Raw genomic sequence first — 12790 nt, forward strand, 5'->3', positions numbered from 1 at the left:
GGGGGGGCACACAATGCAAATTATACTGTAGGTGATGACTTTGTTATAGAAGGTTTGGGAATCACTTTCTTTTAGGTGGTTGTAGAATTTAGCGGCTCTTTTCTGGATTTTGATAATTAGCAGGTATCGGCCTAATTCTCCTCTGCGTGCATTATTTGATGTTTTACGCTGTACATGGAGGATATTTTTGCAGAAAAATAATTCTGCATGGGGAGTCTCAATTTGGTGCTTGTCCCATTTTGTGAATTCTTGGTTGGGGAGCAGACCCCAGACCTCACAACCATAAAGGGCATTGGGTTCTATAACTGATTCAAGTATTTTTAGCCAGATCCTAATTGGTATGTCAAATGTTATGTTCCTTTTGATGGCATAGAAGGCCATCTCTCTCTCTTTATCTCTCTCTCTATTTTTCTCTGTCTGTCTCTCTTTCTCTCTCACCTCTCTCTCTCTATTTCTCTTTCTCCACCCCTCTCTCTTTCTCTCTCTATTTTTCTCTTTCTTTCTTTCTCTTTCTCTCTCTCTCTCTCTCTCATTCATTTTCTCTCTCCCTCTATTTCTTTCTCCACCTCTCTCTCTCTCTGTCATTCATTTTCTCTCTCCCTCTATTTCTTTTCTCTCTCTTTTTCTTTCTCTCTCTCACCTCTCTCTTTCTCTCTCTCTCTCTCTCTCTCTCTCTCTCTCTTTCATTTTCTCTCTCTCTCTATTTCCCTTTCTCTCTCTCTATTTCTCTCTCTCTTTCTCTCTATATCTTACACACACACTCACACAGTCACTTAGACTCTCTCCCTGTTGTCCAGGCACTAAAGCTGAAGACCATCGTCAGAGGAGACGCCCCAACCAGTCTGGTCACTACAGGCCTGTGTAGAAAAGAGGTGATTTGACTGAACCCTCCATACTGTAGCATGCCGTACCATACAGGCCTGTTGTTATACCTGTTGTGTTTTCCTTGCATCCTCATAATTGTGTGTTACAGCCGTGGGAGTCCCAGTCTTTCTGCAGTACGTTTCCCTATGAGACGGTGTGTGCTGACTCCTGGGGTCAGTCTCTGCTGGTCGCCACGGAAGCAGCAGGGGTCATGATGATAGATGGTGAGGTCATCACACACACACACACTTTGAGGATTTAAAATGGAAGTGCTTCATGAATAAAGTGGATTGTGTTTTAATATCACTGCCCTATGCATTATTCAATTATCACTTAGCCATGAATATCAATCAATCAATCAATCAATCAATCAAATGTATTTATAAAGCCCTTTTTACATCAACCGATGTCATGAAGTGCTATACAGAAACCCAGCCTAAAACCCCAAATAGCAAGCAATGCAGATGTAGAAGCACAGTGGCTAGGAAAAACTCCCTAGAAAGGTAGGAACCTAAGAAGAGCCCCAGAGGGTAGCCAGTCCTCTTCTGGCTGTGCCGGGTGGAGATTATAACAGAACATGGCCAAGATGTTCAAATGTTCATAGATGACCAGCAGGGTCAGATAATAATAATTACAGTGGTGGTCGAGGATGCAACAGGTCAGCACCTCAGGAGTAAATGACAGTTGACTTTTCATAGCTGATCATTCAGAGTTAGAGACAGCAGGTGCGGTAGAGAGTGTCGAAAACAGCAGGTCAGGGACAAGGTAGCACGTCCAGTGAACAGGTCAGGGACAAGGTAGCACGTCCGGTGAACAGGTCAGGGAAAAGGTAGCACGTCCGGTGAACAGGTCAGGGACAAGGTAGCACGTCCGGTGAACAGGTCAGGGAAAAGGTAGCACGTCCGGTGAACAGGTCAGGGACAAGGTAGCACGTCCGGTGAACAGGTCAGGGACTAGGTAGCACGTCCGGTGAACAGGTCAGGGACTAGGTAGCACGTCCGGTGAACAGGTCAGGGACAAGGTAGCACGTCCAGTGAACAGGTCAGGGACAAGGTAGCACGTCCGGTGAACAGGTCAGGGACTAGGTAGCACGTCCGGTGAACAGGTCAGGGACAAGGTAGCACGTCCAGTGAACAGGTCAGGGACAAGGTAGCACGTCCGGTGAACAGGTCAGGGACTAGGTAGCACGTCCGGTGAACAGGTCAGGGACAAGGTAGCACGTCCAGTGAACAGGTCAGGGACAAGGTAGCACGTCCAGTGAACAGGTCAGGGACAAGGTAGCACGTCCGGTGAACAGGTCAGGGACAAGGTAGCACGTTCGGTGAACAGGTCAGGGACAAGGTAGCACGTTCGGTGAACAGGTCAGGGACAAGGTAGCACGTTCGGTGAACAGGTCAGGGACAAGGTAGCACGTCCAGTGAACAGGTCAGGGACAAGGTAGCACGTCCGGTGAACAGGTCAGGGACTAGGTAGCACGTCCGGTGAACAGGTCAGGGACAAGGTAGCACGTCCGGTGAACAGGTCAGGGTTCCATAGCCGCAGGGAGAACAGTTGAAACTGGAGCAGCAGCGATGTCAATGATTCAATCAGCATTGATGTAATTGTAATCTGAAATTCAAATTCTTACTGTTATAATGTCACTATATTGCAGCTGTTGATCCACTTCTTTCAAACCCAGGTGAGTTCTGTTGTGTTGTGTTTTGTTGTGTTCTGTTGTGTTCTGTGGTGTTCTGTTGTGTTGTGTTCTGTTGTGTTCTGTGGTGTTCTGTTGTGTTGTGTTCTGTTGTGTTCTGTGGTGTTCAGTTGTGTTGTGTGGTAAGTAATAATACTGGCTGGTGTTGAATAGCCAACAGAGAAATTACTATGGTGTTGTGTTGTGTTCTGTTGTGTTCTGTTCTGTTCTGTTGTGGTGTGTTTGTGATAAGACTATTATAGTGTTGTGTTGTGTTTGTAGATAACAGGTCCTGTCCACAGTGCAGGTGTGTGATAAGACTATTATAGTGTTGTGTTGTGTTTGTAGATAACAGGTCCTGTCCACAGTGCAGGTGTGTGATAAGACTATTATGGTGTTGTGTTTGTAGATGCCCAGGTCCTGTCCTCAGTGCAGGTGTGTGATAAGACTATTATGGTGTTGTGTTGTGTTTGTAGATAACAGGTCCTGTCCTCAGTACAGGTGTGTGATAAGACTATTATGGTGTTGTGTTGTGTTTGTAGATAACAGGTCCTGTCCTCAGTGCAGGTGTGTGATAAGACTATTATGGTGTTGTGTTTGTAGATAACAGGTCCTGTCCACAGTGCAGGTGTGTGATAAGACTATTATGGTGTTGTGTTTGTAGATAACAGGTCCTGTCCTCAGTACAGGTGTTTGATAAGACTGTTATGGTGTTGTGTTTGTAGATGCCCAGGTCCTGTCCACAGTGCAGGTGTTTGATAAGACTATTATGGTGTTGTGTTTGTAGATAACAGGTCCTGTCCACAGTGCAGGTGTTTGATAAGACTATTATGGTGTTGTGTTTGTAGATGCCCAGGTCCTGTCCACAGTGCAGGTGTGTGATAAGACTATTATGGTGTTGTGTTTGTAGATGCCCAGGTCCTGTCCTCAGTACAGGTGTGTGATAAGACTATTATGGTGTTGTGTTTGTAGATGCCCAGGTCCTGCCCCCAGTGCAGGTGTTTGATAAGACTATTATGGTGTTGTGTTTGTAGATGCCCAGGTCCTGCCCCCAGTGCAGGTGTTTGATAAGACTATTATAGTGTTGTGTTGTGTTTGTAGATGCCCAGGTCCTGCCCCCAGTGCAGGTGTTTGATAAGACTATTATGGTGTTGTGTTTGTAGATGCCCAGGTCCTGCCCCCAGTGCAGGTGTTTGATAAGACTATTATGGTGTTGTGTTTGTAGATGCCCAGGTCCTGCCCCCAGTGCAGGTGTTTGATAAGACTATGGTGGTGAAACAGATACACGTCGTTGAGCCTCAGGACCTTCTCATCACCAGGGCTGACAAAGGTGGGTACTATCCTTAGTTAGACTGAACAGCTTTCCTCCATACTGTCTTTCATTTCATTTCTACTGTTTCTCCAGTCCTCCATACTGTCTTTCATTTCTACTGTTTCTCCAGTCCTCCATACTGTCTTTCATTTCATTTCTACTGTTTCTCCATTCCTCCATACTGTCTTTCATTTCTACTGTTTCTCCATTCCTCCATACTGTCTTTCATTTCTACTGTTTCTCCATTCCTCCATACTGTCTTTCATTTCATTTCTACTGTTTCTCCAGTCCTCCATACTGTCTTTCATTTCTACTGTTTCTCCATTCCTCCATACTGTCTTTCATTTCTACTGTTTCTCCATTCCTCCATACTGTCTTTCATTTCATTTCTACTGTTTCTCCATTCCTCCATACTGTCTTTCATTTCATTTCTACTGTTTCTCCATTCCTCCATACTGTCTTTCATTTCTACTGTTTCTCCATTCCTCCATACTGTCTTTCATTTCATTTCTACTGTTTCTCCATTCCTCCATACTGTCTTTCATTTCTACTGTTTCTCCATTCCTCCATACTGTCTTTCATTTCTACTGTTTCTCCATTCCTCCATACTGTCTTTCATTTCTACTGTTTCTCCATTCCTCCATACTGTCTTTCATTTCTACTGTTTCTCCATTCCTCCATACTGTCTTTCATTTCATTTCTACTGTTTCTCCAGTCCTCCATACTGTCTTTCATTTCTACTGTTTCTCCATTCCTCCATACTGTCTTTCATTTCATTTCTACTGTTTCTCCATTCCTCCATACTGTCTTTCATTTAATTTCTACTGTTTCTCCATTCCTACATACTGTCTTTCATTTAATTTCTACTGTTTCTCCATTCCTCCATACTGTCTTTCATTTCATTTCTACTGTTTCTCCAGTCCTCCATACTGTCTTTCATTTCTACTGTTTCTCCATTCCTCCATACTGTCTTTCATTTCTACTGTTTCTCCATTCCTCCATACTGTCTTTCATTTCATTTCTACTGTTTCTCCATTCCTACATACTGTCTTTCATTTCATTTCTACTGTTTCTCCATTCCTCCATACTGTCTTTCATTTCATTTCTACTGTTTCTCCAGTCCTCCATACTGTCTTTCATTTCTACTGTTTCTCCATTCCTCCATACTGTCTTTCATTTCTACTGTTTCTCCATTCCTCCATACTGTCTTTCATTTCTACTGTTTCTCCATTCCTCCATACTGTCTTTCATTTCTACTGTTTCTCCATTCCTCCATACTGTCTTTCATTTCATTTCTACTGTTTCTCCAGTCCTCCATACTGTCTTTCATTTCTACTGTTTCTCCATTCCTCCATACTGTCTTTCATTTCATTTCTACTGTTTCTCCATTCCTCCATACTGTCTTTCATTTCATTTCTACTGTTTCTCCATTCCTACATACTGTCTTTCATTTAATTTCTACTGTTTCTCCATTCCTCCATACTGTCTTTCATTTCATTTCTACTGTTTCTCCATTCCTCCATACTGTCTTTCATTTCTACTGTTTCTCCATTCCTCCATACTGTCTTTCATTTCATTTCTACTGTTTCTCCATTCCTACATACTGTCTTTCATTTAATTTCTACTGTTTCTCCATTCCTCCATACTGTCTTTCATTTCATTTCTACTGTTTCTCCAGTCCTCCATACTGTCTTTCATTTCTACTGTTTCTCCATTCCTCCATACTGTCTTTCATTTCTACTGTTTCTCCATTCCTCCATACTGTCTTTCATTTCATTTCTACTGTTTCTCCATTCCTACATACTGTCTTTCATTTCATTTCTACTGTTTCTCCATTCCTCCATACTGTCTTTCATTTCATTTCTACTGTTTCTCCAGTCCTCCATACTGTCTTTCATTTCTACTGTTTCTCCATTCCTCCATACTGTCTTTCATTTCATTTCTACTGTTTCTCCATTCCTCCATACTGTCTTTCATTTCATTTCTACTGTTTCTCCAGTCCTCCATACTGTCTTTCATTTCTACTGTTTCTCCATTCCTACATACTGTCTTTCATTTCATTTCTACTGTTTCTCCATTCCTACATACTGTCTTTCATTTCATTTCTACTGTTTCTCCATTCCTCCATACTGTCTTTCATTTCATTTCTACTGTTTCTCCAGTCCTCCATACTGTCTTTCATTTCATTTCTACTGTTTCTCCATTCCTACATACTGTCTTTCATTTCTACTGTTTCTCCATTCCTCCATACTGTCTTTCATTTCATTTCTACTGTTTCTCCATTCCTCCATACTGTCTTTCATTTCATTTCTACTGTTTCTCCATTCCTCCATACTGTCTTTCATTTCATTTCTACTGTTTCTCCAGTCCTCCATACTGTCTTTCATTTCTACTGTTTCTCCATTCCTCCATACTGTCTTTCATTTAATTTCTACTGTTTCTCCATTCCTCCATACTGTCTTTCATTTCATTTCTACTGTTTCTCCAGTCCTCCATACTGTCTTTCATTTCTACTGTTTCTCCATTCCTACATACTGTCTTTCATTTCATTTCTACTGTTTCTCCATTCCTACATATCTGTCTCCCTCTCTATTTTCATCTGCTTCCTCCTCTTTCTCTCCCTCACCTTCTCTGTCTCCTCTTCTATATCCCTTCTTTAATTTAGCTCCCGCCCACTCCTACCCACTTTTCTTAAACCCCCTCTCTCTCTTTCTCCCTCCCTCCATCCCTCCCTCTCTCTCTTTCTCCCTCCCTCCCTCCCTCCCTCCCTCCATCCCCTCTCTCTCTCTTTCTCCCTCCCTCCCTCCCTCCCTCCATCCATCCCCCTCTCTCTCTCTCTTTCTCCCTCCCTCCATCCATCCCCCTCTCTCTCTCTCTGTCTCTCTCTTTCTCCCTCCCTCCCTCCATCCATCCCCCTCTCTCTCTCTCTCTCTGTCTCTCTCTCTTTCTCCCTCCCTCCCTCCATCCATCCCCCTCTCTCTCTCTCTCTCTCTGTCTCTCTCTCTCTTTCTCCCTCCATCCCTCCCTCCATCCATCCCCCTCTCTCTCTTTCTCCCTCCCTCCCTCCCTCCCTCCATCCATCCCCCTCTCTCTCTTTCTCCCTCCCTCCCTCCCTCCCCCTCTCTCTCCCTCTCTCCCTCCCGCCATCCTCCCTCCATCCATCCCCCCTCTCTCTTCTCTCTCTCTCTCTCTGTCTCTCTTTCTCCCTCCCTCCCTCCCTCCCTCCCTCCCTCCCTCCCTCCCTCCCTCCCCTCCCTCCCTCCCTCCCTCCCTCCCTCCCTCCCTCCCTCCCTCCCTCCCTCCATCCATCCCCCTCTCTCTCCCTCCCTCCCCCTCCCTCCCTCCCCCTCCCTCCCTCTCTCTCTCTGTCTCTCTGTCTCTCTCTTTCTATCCCTCTCCTTGTGTATTTTAGGGTGTTTACTTGTTTCTCAGTCACTCTAGCAAACACATTGATCTCCCTTTGTGGTCTGAGGGGGCTGACCTATACACATCCTCCCTCTGTAGACTGCAGTGTGTGTGTGTGTGTGTGTGCGTGTGTGTGTGTGTGTGTGTGTGTGTGTGTGTGTGTGTGTGTGTGTGTGTGTCCTGCAGGACCAGGTTCTGGGTTGACCTATTGAGAGAGAGAGGGATAAAGAACACACAGAGAGATGGAGAAAGAACCGAGAGAGAGGGAGAAAGAACACAGAGAGATGGAGAAAGAACAGGGAGAAAGAACACAGAGAGAGAGGGAGAAAGAACACACAGAGAGAGAGGGAGAAAGAACACACAGAGAGAGAGGGAGAAAGAACACAGAGAGAGAGGGAGAAAGAACACAGGGAGAAAGAACACAGAGAGATGGAGAAAGAACAGAGAGAGATGGAGAAAGAACACAGAGAGAGAGGGAGAAAGAGCACACAGAGAGAGGGAGAAAGAACAGAGAGAGAGAGGGAGAAAGAACACAGAGAGAGAGGGAGAAAGAACAGAGAGAGATAGGGAGAAAGAACACAGAGAGAGGGAGAAAGAACACACAGAGAGAGGGAGAAAGAACACAGAGAGAGAGGGAGAAAGAACACAGAGAGAGGGAGAAAGAACACACAGAGAGAGGGAGAAAGAACACAGAGAGAGAGGGAGAAAGAACACAGAGAGAGGGAGAAAGAACACAGAGAGAGAGGGAGAAAGAACACAGAGAGAGGGAGAAAGAACACACATTTAGAGGGAGAAAGAACACAGAGAGAGTGAGAAAGAACACACAGAGAGAGGGAGAAAGAACACAGAGAGAGAGGGAGAAAGAACACAGAGAGACAGGGAGAAAGAACACAGAGAGAGAGGGAGAAAGAACACAGAGAGAGAGGGAGAAAGAACACAGAGAGATGGAGAAAGAACAGAGAGAGAGGGAGAAAGAACACAGAGAGAGAGGGAGAAAGAACACAGAGAGAGAGGGAGAAAGAACACAGAGAGAGAGAGGGAAAAAGAACACAGAGTGAGAGGGAGAAAGAACAGAGAGAGAGGGAGAAAGAACCGAGAGAGGGAGGGAGAAAGAACAGAGAGAGAGAGAGAAATAACAGAGAGGGGGAGGGAGAAAGAACACAGAGAGAGGGAGGGATAAAGAACGCAACAGAGAGAGTGAGAAAGAACACAGAGATAGGGAGAAAGAACACAGAGAGAGGGAGGGAGAAAGAACACATAGAGAGCGGGATAAAGAACACAAAGAGAGAGTGAGAAAGAACACAGAGAGAGAGGGAGAAAGAACACAGATAGAGAGGGAGAAAGAACACAGAGAGAGAGGGAGAAAGAACACAGAGAGAGAGGGAGAAAGAACACAGAGAGAGAGGGAGAAAGAACACAGATAGAGAGGGAGAAAGAACACAGAGAGAGAGGGAGAAAGAACACAGAGAGAGGGAGAAAGAACACACAGAGAGAGGGAGAAAGAACAGAGAGAGAGAGGGAGAAAGAACACAGAGAGATGGAAAAAGAACAGAGAGAGAGGGAGAAAGAACACAGAGAGAGAGGGAGAAAGAACACACAGAGAGATGGAGAAAGAACAGAGAAAGAGAGAGGGAGAAAGAACAGAGAGAGGGAGAAAGAACAGAGAGAGGGAGAAAGAACACACAGAGGGAGAAAGAACAGAGAGAGGGAGAAAGAACACACAGAAAGAGGGAGAAAGAGCAGAGAGAGAGGGAGAAAGAACAGAGAGAGAGGGAGAAAGAACACAGAGAGAGGGAGAAAGAACACACAGAGAGAGGGAGAAAGAACAGAGAGAGAGACGGAGAAAGAACACAGAGAGATGGAGAAAGAACAGAGAGAGAGGGAGAAAGAACACAGAGAGAGAGGCAGAAAGAACACAGAGAGAGAGAGGGAGAAAGAACACAGAGAGAGGGAGAAAGAACACAGAGAGAGAGGGAGAAAGAACACAGAGAGAGAGGGAGAAAGAACACAGAGAGAGTGGGAGAAAGAACACAGAGAGAGAGTGAGAAAGAACACAGAGAGAGAGGGAGAAAGAACACAGAGAGAGGGAGAAAGAACACACAGAGAGAGGGAGAAAGAACAGAGAGAGAGAGGGAGAAAGAACACAGAGAGATGGAGAAAGAACAGAGAGAGAGGGAGAAAGAACACAGAGAGAGAGGGAGAAAGAACACAGAGAGAGAGGGAGAAAGAACACAGAGAGAGAGAGGGAAAAGAACACAGAGTGAGAGGGAGAAAGAACAGAGAGAGAGGGAGAAAGAACAGAGAGAGAGAGGGAGAAAGAACAGAGAGATGGAGGGAGAAAGAACACACAGAGGGAGAAAGAACCGAGAGAGGGAGGGAGAAAGAACAGAGAGAGAGAGAGAGAGAGAGAGGGAGAAATAACAGAGAGGGGGAGGGAGAAAGAACACAGAGAGAGAGAGGGATAAAGAACGCACAGAGAGAGTGAGAAAGAACACAGAGAGAGGGAGAAAGAACACAGAGAGAGGGAGGGAGAAAGAACACATAGAGAGAGGGATAAAGAACACAAAGAGAGAGGGAGAAAGAACACAGAGAGAGAGGGAGAAAGAACACAGATAGAGAGGGAGAAAGAACACAGAGAGAGAGGGAGAAAGAACACAGGGAGAGAGGGAGAAAGAACACAGAGGGAGGGAGAAAGAACACAGAGAGGGATAAAGAACAGAGAGAGAGATGGAGAAAGAACAGAGAGAGAGAGAGGGATAAAGAACACAGAGAGCGGGAGAAAGAACACACGGAGAGAGGGAGAAAGAACAGAGAGAGAGAGGGAGAAAGAACACAGAGAGATGGAGAAAGAACAGAGAGAGAGAGGGAGAAAGAACACAGAGAAAGAGGGAGAAAGAACACAGAGAGAGAGAGGGAAAAAGAACACAGAGTGAGAGGGAGAAAGAACAGAGAGAGAGGGAGAAAGAACCGAGAGAGGGAGGGAGAAAGAACAGAGAGAGAGAGAGAGAGGGAGAAATAACAGAGAGGGGGAGGGAGAAAGAACAGAGAGAGAGAGGGATAAAGAACGCACAGAGAGAGGGAGAAAGAACACAGAGAGAGAGGGAGAAAGAACACAGAGAGAGGGAGGGAGAAAGAACACATAGAGAGAGGGATAAAGAACACAGAGAGAGAGGGAGAAAGAACACAGAGAGAGAGGGAGAAAGAACACAGATAGAGAGGGAGAAAGAACACAGAGAGAGAGGGAGAAAGAACACAGAGAGAGAGGGAGAAAGAACACAGAGGGAGGGAGAAAGAACACAGAGAGGGATAAAGAACAGAGAGAGAGAGGGAGAAAGAACAGAGAGAGAGAGGGATAAAGAACACAGAGAGAGGGAGAAAGAACACACAGAGAGAGGGAGAAAGAACAGAGAGAGAGAGGGAGAAAGAACACAGAGAGGTGGAGAAAGAACAGAGAGAGAGGGAGAAAGAACACAGAGAGAGAGGGAGAAAGAACACAGAGAGAGAGGGAGAAAGAACACAGAGAGAGAGGGAGAAAGAACACTAGAGAGAGAGAGGGAAAAAGAACACAGAGAGGGAGAAAGAACAGAGAGAGAGAGGGAGAAAGAACAGAGAGATGGAGGGAGAAAGAACACACAGAGGGAGAAAGAACCAAGAGAGGGAGGGAGAAAGAACAGAGAGAGAGAGAGAGAGAGAGAGAGAGGGAGAAATAACAGAGAGGGGGAGGGAGAAAGAACACAGAGAGAGAGAGGGATAAAGAACACACAGAGAGAGGGAGAAAGAACACAGAGAGAGAGAGGGAGAAAGAACACAGAGAGAGGGAGGGAGAAAGAACACATAGAGAGAGGGATAAAGAACACAGAGAGAGAGGGAGAAAGAACACAGAGAGAGAGGGAGAAAGAACACAGATAGAGAGGGAGAAAGAACACAGAGAGGGATAAAGAACAGAGAGAGAGAGGGAGAAAGAACAGAGAGAGAGAGGGATAAAGAACACAGAGAGAGAGAGAGGGAGAAAGAACACAGAGAGAGACAGGGAGAAAGAACACAGAGAGAGAGGGAGAAAGAACACAGAGAGAGGGAGAAAGAACAGAGAGATGGAGGGAGAAAGAACACACAGAGGGAGAAAGAATCGAGAGAGGGAGGGAGAAAGAACAGAGAGAGAGAGAGAGAGGGAGAAAGAACAGAGAGAGGGAGGGAGAAAGAACACAGAGAGAGAGAGGGATAAAGAACACACAGAGAGAGAGGGAGAAAGAACACAGAGAGAGAGAGGGAGAAAGAACACAGAGAGAGAGGGAGAAAGAACAGAGAGAGAGGGAGAAAGAACACAGAGAGAGGGAGAAAGAACAGAGAGATGGAGGGAGAAAGAACACACAGAGGGAGAAAGAACCGAGAGAGGGAGGGAGAAAGAAACGAGAGAGGGAGGGAGAAAGAACAGAGAGAGAGAGAGAGGGAGAAAGAACAGAGAGAGGGAGGGAGAAAGAACACAGAGAGAGAGAGGGATAAAGAACACACAGAGAGAGAGGGAGAAAGAACACAGAGAGAGGGAGGGAGAAAGAACACAGAGAGAGAGGGAGAAAGAACACAGAGAGAGAGAGGGAGAAAGAACACAGAGAGAGGGAGAAAGAACACATAGAGAGAGGGAGAAAGAACACAGAGAGAGAGGGAGAAAGAACACAGAGAGAGAGAAATATGAAGGAAGCAAGTGAAAGAGAGAGAGGGAGAAAGAACACACACAGAGAGAGGGAGAAAGAACACAGAGAGAGAGGGAGAAAGATCACAGAGAGAGAGAGGGAGAAAGAACACAGAGAGAGAGGGAGAAAGAACAGAGAGAGAGGGAGAAAGAACAGAGAGATGGAGGGAGAAAGAACACACAGAGGGAGAAAGAACCGAGAGAGGGGGGGAGAAAGAACAGAGAGAGAGAGAGAGGGGGTGAAAGAACAGAGAGAGGGAGGGAGAAAGAACACAGAGAGAGAGAGGGATAAAGAACACACAGAGAGAGAGGGAGAAAGAACACAGAGAGAGGGAGGGAGAAAGAACACAGAGAGAGAGGGATAAAGAACAGAGAGAGAGGGAGAAAGAACACAGAGAGAGAGGGAGAAAGAACACAGATAGAGAGGGAGAAAGAACACAGAGAGAGAGGGAGAAGGAACACAGAGAGAGAGGGAGAAAGAAGACAGAGAGAGGGAGGGAGAAAGAACACAGAGAGAGAGGGAGAAAGAACAGAGAGAGAGAGAGAGGGATAAAGAACACACAGAGAGAGAGAGGGATAAAGAACACAGAGAAATAACAGAGAGAGAGAGGGAGAAAGAACACAGAGAGAGAGGGAGAACACAGAGAGAGGGAGGGAGAAAGAACACAGAGAGAGAGGGAGAAAGAACACAGAGAGTGGGAGGGAGAAAGAACACAGAGAGAAAGGGAGAAAGAACAAAGAGAGAGAGAGGGAGAAAGAACACAGAGAGAGGGAGGGAGAAAGAACACAGAGAGAGAGGGAGAAAGAACACACAGAGAGAGAGGGAGAAAGAACACAGAGAGAGAGAGAA

At 45.7% G+C, this 12790-nt stretch overlaps 1 protein-coding gene across 6 annotated transcripts in view; it reads left to right on the top strand.

Moving 5' to 3' along the window:
- The window catches only part of garnl3 (GTPase activating Rap/RanGAP domain like 3), a 209267-nt gene that overhangs the window by 144232 nt on the left and 52245 nt on the right, over positions 1 to 12790 (top strand). For all 6 annotated transcript variants that reach the window (XM_064943218.1, XM_064943221.1, XM_064943215.1 and 3 more), the window contains exons 17-20: positions 798 to 872; positions 974 to 1088; positions 2516 to 2542; positions 3762 to 3866. In XM_064943218.1, coding sequence (XP_064799290.1) covers positions 798 to 872; positions 974 to 1088; positions 2516 to 2542; positions 3762 to 3866 — 322 coding nt within the window. The remainder of the gene's footprint in view (positions 1 to 797; positions 873 to 973; positions 1089 to 2515; positions 2543 to 3761; positions 3867 to 12790) is intronic.

The sequence above is a fragment of the Oncorhynchus masou genome, chromosome 28 (genome assembly GCF_036934945.1).
Source record: "Oncorhynchus masou masou isolate Uvic2021 chromosome 28, UVic_Omas_1.1, whole genome shotgun sequence".
Lineage (NCBI taxonomy): Eukaryota > Metazoa > Chordata > Actinopteri > Salmoniformes > Salmonidae > Oncorhynchus > Oncorhynchus masou.